Source organism: Erithacus rubecula (genome assembly GCF_903797595.1).
Source record: "Erithacus rubecula genome assembly, chromosome: 15".
NCBI lineage: Eukaryota > Metazoa > Chordata > Aves > Passeriformes > Muscicapidae > Erithacus > Erithacus rubecula.
Genome location: NC_136667.1, coordinates 16055953 through 16068058, shown reverse-complemented (window position 1 = coordinate 16068058; position 12106 = coordinate 16055953). Strand labels below are relative to the sequence as shown.

General features: G+C 48.8%; 1 protein-coding gene across 6 annotated transcripts in view; it reads right to left on the bottom strand.

Annotated features, from left to right (window-relative positions):
- The window catches only part of LOC306808324 (gamma-aminobutyric acid receptor subunit beta-4), a 77452-nt gene that overhangs the window by 21716 nt on the left and 43630 nt on the right, over positions 1-12106 (bottom strand). For all 6 annotated transcript variants that reach the window (XM_079318785.1, XM_079318784.1, XM_079318787.1 and 3 more), the window contains exon 4: positions 4020-4240. In XM_079318785.1, coding sequence (XP_079174911.1) covers positions 4020-4240 — 221 coding nt within the window. The remainder of the gene's footprint in view (positions 1-4019; positions 4241-12106) is intronic.

Genomic DNA, 12106 nt, shown 5'->3' with positions numbered 1-12106 from the left:
ACGAGCCCAACCATGCAGCCTGGCCTCCTCAAACCACCTGTTTTGCCAAAAAATCCAGTTCTGCCTCTAATTAGAATGAAACAGCTCCAAGATTTCCCTGAAGGGTGTTTTAAAGCTGGTTTCAGATACGGTTCCCCAATTACCATAGGAGAATTTCAGCATTGTTACAGTGATTGCTATTTTTAGGTCTCTGAAAACAGACAGCAAAATGCTGGTGACTTCAGCACTTGACAAGTGTCGACTTGTTTCACTACCAAATGGATGCTGCATGGTCTGGGGAAGGAAATAAAAACCCCAGACCAATGTGTAGCTTGAATGTGTGATAATGTAAAGCTTATTGAATATTGGGGCAGGGCTCCAGACAGTGTCTGGAGGTTGAGAGAAAGGCTTGGTAATTCTGTTACTCAAACATCAATAGTGGTTGTAAAGCAGCTCGAAAGAGTGAGGGAAATATCGACCTAAGTGAAACATAAGCATTCTCTGACATGGTTTTCCTTAAATGAAAAAAATTCTCTCTAATTTTTTGTTTACAATTTGATGGGACCGATGCAATTTCTGAACAAAAAAAGAAAACAAGAAAACCTGCCATTAGGTGGAAAAATATAATAAATTTAGCCAATGCTATCCAGCTTTTCCTCACTGGTTTATTCACCTCCCTTCACCACCCAGCAGCTTTGTTTTTGTGGGTAGCACCTCCAAGCCTCCCTTTCTGTTACAGAATTTCCCCATCATTTTAGCACTCCCCTGTTTCACACCGTGGGTGAACATCCCTCCTGTGCTCCACTTCTCATTCCAGCAAGGGCCCAGGTGAGCTCAGGCACCACGTGCCAGGTTGCACCTCCTGCATCCTCCCATCCCACTCGGTGCTCTCAGAGCTGGGAGTGCCCTCTGGGCTGGCTCGGGGCTCAATTTGGCCTTCTGGGATTTGTGCCATCTGGAAACTGCTTGGGGAAGGGGGTAGGGAACACCAGTCCTGCATCCCAACATCACTGCTGCTGTTTATTCATTCCTTTTGTTGGAGACCTGGCAACCAGCTTTTAATCTGAGCCCGGTGGGAATTAATTTTGGAGTAAGCTTTTGTATCGAGCGCTTCCCTGAGATGGAGCTGTATTGCACTCCCTTCAACCATTAATTTGCTAATTCCACCAAAACCAAGAAGAATGTGCTTTTCTGACTCCCAGCTTTCACAATGGATTACAGGGCTTTATTTACCCGTGCAAACAAGCTCTCTAGAGCCTGCTCTTGTTCTCACAGAAGGCAGAAACTACTCATGACTTGGGTGTGCCTTAACTTGGACCCTGGGGTCTGGTCCAGGGATTGAGCCTGGTCCTGCTGGTCCCTGGAACACTTGCTGAAGGCAGAGGCCTGCCAGGATGTCATCCTTCCCTGCTCTCTGACATCAGAGCCTGCTGGAAAAAAAATGAGTGTTGTGCCACAAATAGCACGATTGAGTCACTTTGCTACAGGATCAGCTCAGAGGAGGGGGAAGCGAGTGGCGAGAAGGTGGCGGGAGAGGAGCAGAATGTGGGATCTCACCCAGGGGGAAACAGGCAAACAAAGGAAAAGGAGCAGGTATTGCCTCCTAGGGCCCATCAGGGTGACTCCATTTCATAAATTCCTCCACAAAACACAAAACAAAACGCTTCAGAGCACAGGGTGGACCTGCCCTTCCCTCCCTGGCAGGGCAAACCTGGCTGCACATTTACAGAGGAGAGGGGAGCACAGGTGAATATTCAGGGACTGTTTTCCTGCTTGCTTACACCTGCTGGGTACTTTTGAGTAGGATCACCTACTGGAAAAAAAACTGGACCTAGTACTCCTGTTTTCAGCAAAATTGCAGGAGTCAGTCAGAAAGCAACCCTAAAGAAACCCTTTCCCTACCTCTGTGAGCAAAGCTAGAGGGACTGCAAGCACTGCTGACCTGAGGTACAGCTGGGGAGCAGGAGCTGCCATTGCTCAGGGCTTCACTTCTGCAATTGCCATTTTCTCCAGGGGCAAGGGAGCAGCTTCCAGGAAAACCAGCCAAAAGTCAAGCCAACACAGGGCTCTTACTGAGGCCCTGGAAATAGCAGGCAAACAGCTGTCATTTTCTTTCATTTGGCCTGGGTGCAATTTTCCTCTTCTCTCCCGTTTGCACAGGTCATTGCAGGGAGCTGGGATGGGAGGGGAAGGGAAGGTAAGTGCATGAGGAGCTGGCACAGTGTCCCAGCCCCAGCCAGCTTGAGTGCAAACCCTCCAAAGAATTCTACCTGTGCTGCTGGGTTCACACTGCTTGTTCTTGGAGCTGACTAAATGGCAGCTGATAAAAATACCCCAGCACTTGTACTTGTGCTGTGCAGGTGTGTGCAGAGATTGCCCACCAGCCTGGGGGAGGCAGCTCTGTGCTCAGGTGGGCTGATCAGCAGCAAAGAGCAGCCTGAGCCCCCTCCTTCCTGAATTTATACTCCTACCTGCCCCCCAAGTTCTTGCCTGGCCTTCACTCCTGTTTTAATACAATGAGAAAATCTGGGGGAGTCAGCTGTGGGACTGCTACAGTTTTTCTGGTGTGTCAGTAAAGCAGCTTGGGGCTCTCTAGCAGTTTCAGCCAAACAACATCACTGGCCTGAGGGAGAGAGATGGATGTACCTGTCCTGGGAAGGGAGAGGTACAACAGGGTCACAAACCTGGGTTTGCTGCACCTTGTGTGGTGTCTGGAGCAGAAGCATTCATTAATTAAAAGGAGAAAACAGCACAGACATGACCCCAGGGACCCCAGGCTGTCCCTCAGCCCCAGCAGGAGCTGCTGCTCCTTTGGCTTCCCAGGGCTCTGCTGCAGGGACAGCACAGGGCACAACAACCTTTGACAGGATGGTGTCCTGGGCAGACTCCTGCTTTGCCATGCCTACACCCATCCCTACCCTGCCCAAAAGAGCCCTGCCACTCAGAGAGGTGTAAAATAATCCTACAAGTCACACTTTGCCACAGAACAGAGCACAGGAGCTGATACTGTAAATGGGAAGGGTGGGTGTACCCTCTCTGAAGGGGAAAAATCTTTCCTCCCCCTTTGCTGCATTGGGACATAAATCCAGACATGCCATCACAAATATTTGTGGAGGCAGGTCAAAAGAGCCAGCTGTGGATTTTGGTAATTGAAAAAGGAAAAAAAAAATCTCCAAAAAAAAATAAATAAACCCTCACCAACCAAACCAAAACAAAACCAAACAAAAAAAAACAAAAACCAACCAACCAACCAAACAAACAAAAAAACAAAACCCCAAACTCAAAAAAAATATACCAGTGAACAAACACAGGGTTGGAAAAATCGTTTCCTGGATTTCAGCTGCAGCATCCTGGAGCTGCAGATTTGCCCTTTAGCCCTCTACCTCTCCATTTAACATTATCTCCTCCTCTGGCTCCTTCTCATATCCAGGTAACAGAGTAAGACCAACCTTTTCTCCCTCTGCTTCCCACAAGCACAGCTATTTCAAAGGCCTTGGATTTGCCTATGTCAATTTGTTCCAGACACACAAAAAATGTCCTCACTGAGGACCATTCTCCTACCAGATATCAATTTTCAAGCCTCAATCTTCAGAATTGTTCTAGTAAACAGGCTTTTTTTTTTTTTTAACCATACACAAACCTATCTTGAACACAAGAAATGACTGAAGTGGTTTAACTAAAAGGCCACAGAAATTTAACCTTGGATACCACAGTAACAAAGGCTCATCCTCATAACCCAAACTTGCAGAAAATTATAAGCAACTGAAAATGAGTGTTTCAAATGGAAGTGTTATGCAACATGAATGACAGTGACCTGAAACGCCCAGAGCAGACTATTCCCCTCTCCAACATCCATCTATAGCAGCACAGGAAATGTTGGAGGCCTGAAAGAAACAGCCATTTCCAGCTTGGAGATAGAACAGCCACACAAAACCGTGCAGCACTCGAGTATCTTTTGAGTCCGTGCCTTACCAGGATATTTTTGGTGTGGCAGAAGTTTGAATGAGGCGCTGCCTTTGTCAGCAAAGCCTTGGGCTCACCTCAGGCCGTAGAGGACGGTGCCGTCGGGGTGCAGCCGGATCATGCGGTTCTTCACCGTCACCCCGTGCAGAAAGGACTTCTTGTCGTTCAGGAAATAGGTGTCAGGCAGCCACAGCTGGTCAGCCACCCTGTTGTCCAGGGTCAGGTTGAGAGGAAGGTCGTTGTAGGCCAGGCGTTTGTCCCGCCAGCTCTGCTGGAAGTACATGGTGATGGTGTAATCCTGGGGGAGAAACAGGCACACGTCAGCCTGGGGCCACTGCACCTCCATCCCTTTGGCTCTCCCAGTTCCCTGGCACCCAAATGTTTGTTGGGATTTTTTTTTTGTGTGTGTTTTTTTGTGTTTTTTGGTTTTTTGGTTTTTTGGGGTTTTTTGTTGTTTTTTTGGTTTTTTGTTTTTTGGTGGGTTTTTTTTTTTTTTTTTTTGAGGTTTGTGCACTGTGATTTCTTCTCTAACAATGGGAGCAAGCCCGAGTTTTACAGTGGACAAAGCACCACTACGTGACTCCAATCAAGCAAAACTCCATCCCACTCCTGTTGTCCCAGCCTGCTGCATCACCAGCAGCAGTTCAGGAGCACCAAAGGGTGTCAACCATCGGTGGCTGTCATAGGATACTGCTGGGAACCAGGGAAGAAACAGCCTTCAAGCCTTGGGTTTCTCAGCCTGCTCAAGGACAGGAAATTATAACAATGATTATGCACCTGCAGGGTGTGTGAGAGATGTGATGTTTTGCAGAAAGCATATTTTCAAAGAGGTGTTGCCTTCTTGGACCAATGAGCCTTTTGTATTGTATGAACTACCCTATATATAAGGGCAGTGTTTCTTTAAATAAAGCTTTCTTTGCTTCTCCATTACACAAAGAACTATGTTCCATTATCCTTTTCACCACTCTCCTATAGCTCAAATGCAGCAAGTGGCTACCCAGCAAAGACTTCCAGGGTTGTTCTCCCACTTCCCTCACATAAAGGTCACATAAATGCCATCCCCTCATGCCCAGGCACTGCTCCTTACCATGCTGCTGGTGAAAGCCAATTTTGTTTTCAGCAGAAGCTGAGGCTATTCCAAAGGGCACAGGGAGAGCCTCACCTCGAGGCCAAGGTTTCAAGGTTGAGCCAGGCCAGCTGTGACAAGCTCTCAGCACTTGCCTCATTACAGGAGCTCAGTTGATGAACAGTTCATCGTGGCTCTCAGGAAGGGACATATGGGGAGGAAATCTGTCCTCAGTGGAGCATGACCCACTGGTAAAGGGGCAGTTCCCTGAAAAATTCCCATTAATTTGGACATCAGGAGGAATTTCGTCATGGGAAAGATTGTTAAACATCAGAATGGAGTGGCTAGGGAGGCAGTGGACCCCATCCCTGGAGGTGGCCAAGGAACAACTGGACATGACACTGAGTGGCTGACAAAGCAGGGGTCAGTCACAGGTGGTACTCAACCTTAGAGGTCTTTTCCAGCCTAAATGATTCTGTGATTCCCAAACCATCCCCAGCTAGCACAATGCCACACAGATCTTCTGCTCCCCTCCTGTCCAATAGAGAAAAGATGAGACTTAAAACTGTTGCTAATCTAATAATTTTACAGAAGCTGTTTGGTGGCTGTAGCTCTGCAGAAACCAAAGCCATTGCTAGGCACATCCAGAGGCCTTGGATCAGCCTGTTCAGAGGCACAGTGTGGTGCCACATAATGGAACAGTTTCTTCTTCTCAGGTAAACAAGCAGTACAGGAAGGAGTCTTGTACACACCAATGGCAGAAAACATTCTCAGGAAACATTCTCACAATAGGTCTTAAATAGGCAGGGAGAAAATATTTTTGGGACAAACAAGATAGCATTAAACTAACAGGATGTTGATTAGGAAGTGGACACAAGTCCTGTTGACAGTGACCCTACAGAAGTCAGAGATTTTTCCCCCAAGTCCTTGAATAAAAAGCATTTTTGCAAACGATTAGAACAGGTAGGATCACAGAGACATTGTTTCTTCTCAAGCAGTCCCCACGGTGCCACAGGAATCCTCTTGAATTTGCAAGATGAGCCTTTCTGCTCTGCAAATCCCAGCTCTGAGCGAGGTGGGGAGCTTGCTCATGCACCAACATCTGGGCTGAGCACTGAGGCATCTGCCTGCCTGTCTTCTCCCACAGACTTCATTCAAAGCCAGGTTTGATTAACAGCTCTGAAAACAAGCTCAAATAATCCCACATCATGGATAATGCCAGCTTTTGGGTATCTAACTATGATTCAGAAATCCAGACCCACAAGCACATCCGAAAGGTCACGGAGTAAATCTGCAGAGTACACCAGATACAGAGCTGTATCTGTCACTGTCTGTGCTGTCTTGAAAAGAACAAAGACACAGTGACAGCTTGCTGGCCAAGGAGCTGTTTTGCTCTGCTTTTTAAAGGGCTGTAAACTCCTGCCTCAGAAGCCTCCAGTCCATCTCTCTGAGGCACAAGCATTCTCATTTCAGTCAGGACCCTGCAAAGGAAGATGCTGCCCCCAAAATCCCTCCCAGGGTGCTTGGGGCTGCAGTGCAGTGAGAGCACAGAGGAGCAGAGCACCCAAATTCCTGAAGCCTCTTATTGGTAACAAACATCCCTTACCTGTGAGACATCTGGTTACAGATGATCCTTTCCATTCCCCCTTTGAGAGCTCCACCTGCACATCTTGGCAAGCTCCTCCTGACCCGCATTTTCCTAATCCTTGACAGAACCCTGCAACACCTCACCCCTAACCAGGCCACCCTGCTGTCACTGCAGCAGCAAGCAAGAGGTGGCACTGATCTCCAGAAGACAAAAGGGCAAGCTGCTTACAGAGTGAACAAAGCACCTTCTAAACACATCCTCTGTACTCCCAGCACTGATGGGAACAAACTCACAGGGGTGCAGAGAGAAAATCCTACACCCTAGCCATCAGCTGGATGCTGTTCTGTAGATGCAGAGACCTTGCTGGGGAAGAGCAGCCAGCCCAGCCCAGGGCTGAGCTCTGTTCTCCAACCTTCCTGGCTTTCTTGGCACAACTGATTTCTCTGGGCAGCATTGTGGGGGTGAGCACTTGATCATCATGGTTCACACCGTGCCTCAGGCTTCCCTCAGCCTCCCTCTCTGCTGATTCCTGTGCTCCACTTCTTGCTCTCATCACACTGTTGAAGATCAGGCAGGATTTCTGGGCAGAGGGAAGAGCAGGGCAGGTGTCCACCCCACAGTGGTCAGCCCTTCCTGGAAGGACAAGGGGCATTGACATGGGATGGGTATTAGTGGTTTGTTTGAAGTTTCTTCTGTCTTCACTCAGAGCCAGAATTGAAAAACACATGAAGGAAATGGATTTTCTCATGTTTGCACTTGGTTGTTTATTAAAACTTATTTAAAGAAAATTCAGCAACACTTCTAGCCACCAGCTAGAAACAAGCAAACTGGGGATGAATCCAGCTAGCTACAAGGTCTCTTAAATCTAAACAGTCCAATAGAAAATTAACACCTATATTATTTGTACTTTTAACCCAACAACCAAACTCCTGTGACCTGCAGTGCAGCACTAACTGTCCAACCAGAAAGTACTGCCTGAAACCACGAAGGAGAAGGAAGATGAACACTGAAAGAGGCAGCACCCAAAATGCTCCATCTTGTCCCACACCTATTACTATATTACAAAAAGCTCACTTTTAAAACCCTTCACAATATGAAATCACACACTTCTATTTAACTACACACCCATAATTTTAACTCCATCACTCAAATTTGGAAGCCTTCTCCAAGGCTTCAGGTCAAAAGCAGTGTTCTACAGGGGGTCAGTGCCAGAAATCACAGAAATCTCAAAACCCCAGGTTTCTGGTATCCAGCAGGCAGGCACAGGCTGGAGGCAGCACTGGCAGGGGCAGAATCCAGGAGAGGAATCAGTGAGCTTGCCTTCCCCTTCATCCCTCTTTCCTGCTCAGGCAGTTATGAAGCACCCATGTGCCACACAACATCAAAACCTGGCCATGCTCCAGAGCTGCTGAGATCTTAATCACAGCCTTCCTTTCAGAGAAACACCCAAAAATGGCCAAGGGTGGCATTGTTCTGCAGAATTAGAATGGGCAGATGGAGTCAAGGCATGCAGGGGTTCATAGGTTCAGGAATCAGAAGTAACTGAGCCCAATTTTCCTCCAAGTCTTGGATGACAAATCCTTTGTTGTGGGGTGTTATCTGTCACTGGGCTAATATGAGGCTTTCCCAAACCTTCCACAATCCATGACACTCACAGGCATGCTGATGCCACAGATATTGCACAAGCTGGGTGTCCTGGGTTACAATACAGGATGTGGCCAGCAATGTGTATTCTTTCCCCATCTGCTGCAGCTGGGTGTGGCAGTGCCCCTGATCTCCTGGCACATATTATCTGCTAATGGGCCATCTTTAAACCAGCTGGGCAATCATCTTTATCTTCCCACAGCCCATCCTCCCTCCAGGAGATATCTCCTGTTCATGGCCAGTGAGTCCCAGTGCATGACTGATAAAATTCCATCATCCCACTGGGAGATGCTCCAGCTGGGGGAGGAGCCAAGCCTTTCCTACCCAGAGAAAAACTGAGATTTTGGACACCAAGGCACCTTCTCTCCAATGGATTCCAGAGGAAAGCCAGACCCTTCCACATCATCCCTGCACCTTCAGAGGAAACTGCACCTTCTCCAGGAGCACTGCTCCAGCTGAACCACATCTGCCAGTGCAGGAGGATGCAGCCACCATGGAATGGGACTGCTGCCACCACCCTGACTGACTGACGGGTGTCAGCTTGGATTCTGACTCTGGCAGGGTTGGGATTGTTCTTTGTAATACTGTATTTCTATTTTAATTTTCCTAGTAAAGAACTGTTCTTCCTAATTCCCATCTCTTTTCCTGAGAGCCCCTTAATTTCAAAATGATAATAATTTGGAGGGAGGGGGTTTACATTCTCCATTTAAAAGAGAAGCTTCTGCCTTTATTGGCAGACACCTGTCCTTCAAACCAGGACACTGAGTTTCCCAGATTCACCAGCTGACAGAAGGTTGGCCAGTTTGCTGGGTTCAGTGAAGAACTTTGAATTCAAACACACCTGGAGCCCACACACCTCTCCAGCTCTTCCTTCCACCCACCACTGAGGCACTTTGGTAGGACAGCACAGCTGGATCTCCCTGCTGCCTGTGTCAGGGGTTAGTGAGGGGTTTTCCCTCTGCACACACCCCCAGTAAGCAGAGTTCTCCAATGGTGCTGCTGGAGGAGTAAGCCAGAGGTGCAGGAAAATCTGATTTTCCACTTGCCTCTGAACTGGCAGCCTAGACCTTCCCCACCCTGCACCAGTGCAGCTCCAGCAGCAACAAAAATGCTTCCAAATGATGGATCCCACTGACCCTGCTCAGGCAGGGCCAGAGTCTGGCCATGGCCATTCCAGCTGGGGCAAGGATGGGAGAGCTTTGTAGGGACTCCCAGCTCACCCTGCCAAGTTAATCTGGGATAGAAGGCAGGACCCACACTGGAAGGGGCACAGATGTGCCAGGCCACCCTGTGCAACCTCCTGCTTCATCTGTGTCTGCTGGGGGAGGAGAGGCTGGAAGAAGGGAGATACCTCTCCTCATCAGAAACTCCCTGCAGGTTGCACTGCACTTTAGAAAGTGTTCAACATGAACTGGAATTCATTAAAAAAAAAAAAAAAAAAAGGCTGGTACAGAGAAAAGGGGGCTTTTGAAGGGTGGATATGGCCAGAAATTGCATGCCTCCCCTTGTTCTCCCTTTTTCCATCCCAAGGATAACCCAGTTTTGCAAGGATACCTGCAAACTCTGTCCAGCTGGGCTTTGCTACCTGGTCCATGTCAGGCTGCCCCTGCCCTGACCAGCATCCCACTGTGGGAGGCTGAAATGCCACAATCCACAGCTCTGGCCAGGGAAAAGCTGTTTCAGCCTTCCTGAGGGTCACTGACCTAAAAAGCACGTGCCTCTTTGCTAAAAGGGCTCGTGTGTTTCAAAACAAGACTTTCCTCCATTCTGCCAGCCCAGCAGTGGCCAGACCCCAAAGTCTGGTACCCAGCAGCTCCTAGCTCCAGTATCACTCCCAGCTCTTTAATTCCCTGTAGCAGTATCCCTGAGCAGCATCCTCAAGCATCAGCAGCATCCCTGAGCTGCCTTCCCATCCCAGCAGTGTGTGGGATGGCACTGGGCACCACAGCTCTCCTCCTGGAGCTCAGATAGCACCTGAGCCTGCTGGAAAGCTGGGAAGCTGCTGAGCCTGGCTGTCCCTGAGGGATCCCTGCACATGCCTGGCTCTGTGTGCTCCACTGAGCAGCTCGTGTGAGCTGCCAGAGCCAGCTCCCCCTGACACCCCCACTCCCAAGTTCTCCAAAGCCTTTCCAAAGGCTTTTTTCTGTCTCCTCCACCCTGCTCATTGAGGCATGCAAGGCAGAGGTGAGAGCTGGCAGACACTCATGGGGCAGAGGTGCTGCCCTGTGAGTTCACCTAGAGGGACACAAAATTCTGCAGAAGGAGGAGGAGATCACCTGGGGAGCCCCACGTGTCTGAATGATGGGGTGTCCCGCCAGCTGCTGAGGGCAGGGATGCTAAAATCCATCTCCAGATGAGAGGATGCTGATAATTAATTACAGCCTTTCCTGCAGCTCAGCTGAGACCCCAAAACCAGAGTTGTGTGCAGTGTGAGTGGCTGGAGTGTTGACATGGCAGGGGCATGAATGGAGGAAGGTATTTCCTGCAGAACCCCAGAGGCAACAAACTCAGCCAAGCGTGCACAGGGATTCCCCAGACTCTCAGAGGACAGGGCAGAGAAGTCTGAGGGAACAGCAGCTGAGTCACAGCAAGAAGGGAAATAAGCTGGCACTATTGGTATGAATTCAAGAATGAATTTCCACTGGCTCATTTTCCAAACACCTTTATTAACATCTATCCTATAAGGTGCTTCTCCCCATCCACCTCACAGAGCCCCTTTTGGGAGTGAAATGCTCCTTGGAAAGCAAACCTGGATTGGTCCTGGACCCCTCCCCACTGGAGCTGGCTCTGTGAGCCCTGGAGCAGAAATTAACCCCCTGTCACACAACACCAAAGCTGCCCCTTGGAGAAGCGTCCCAGTTAAGATGCCAGATCTGAGCATAGGAACAAAACACCTTTGTGCAGAGGAAGGCAAAGTTGGGGGGAAGCAAGGCAGTGAGAGGGTTTCTGAGTCCAGGGGCCACTCCTGCTGTGGGGAGCACAGACTGGTGCTGCTGAAGCAGTGACAGGCTGGAGGATGCTGAAGCTTGGAGGCAGCAGATATCTGAACCCACCACAACTCAGTGAGCACACAGAGCAGCTGGTTGTGTGTTAATGGTTTGCAGGGATGTGCCCAATCCACCAAGGGACACAGGGAGCCAGCTCAGCCTGGGAACCTGAGCTTCCTTTTCTACAGACCAAAGAACAGCAAGGGGAGGGCAGGAGCAGTTAAGGCATCGTGTCCCTTTCTGTCACTGCAGAAAGAGGAGGGATACAAAATTAAGGAGCCCCTCTTCTCCTCAGTATGCAGGACACCAACCTGCCCTGAACCCTGAAAGTGAAGTTCTTGCAAAAATGTTTGTGCTGGTTTTGGAAATACAGGTGTACTTTGTCAGACCAAAAGTCTTTGTGCAGTCATAGCCTGTCTTCAGTGACAGGAAAGAGAATGGCAGGGAGGAATATAAGTTACAAAGGAGGGTCTTTGTTGTGATACTTAATTCTGCAGCAATTTGGACTTCAGGATCTCCTCAGTCAGAGCTGATGTACCTTCTTAATTGAAGATACTCCATTTCTTTTATGAGAGCTTGTCTTATTTCTCAAAATAATCAACCTTTGGCATCTGCACTCCTATGGCAGTGAGTCCCTCAGCTGAGTTCTTCACTGTAACCACACCACTTTAAACAGGTGCAAATCAGATTTTCTCTTTCCCAACTCCCTGTAGTGCTGGTATTAAGTTGGTAAACAACCACAACCTTGTGCTCTGAGGCTCACAGGGTCCCACCTTCTTTTAGACACTTCAGGGTTACTCATCAGAGCACAAATAGCTACAAACACTCTCAGAAGTAGTTGAGAGGCTCTGACAGAAGCAGGAGACAGCAAGGCAGGGA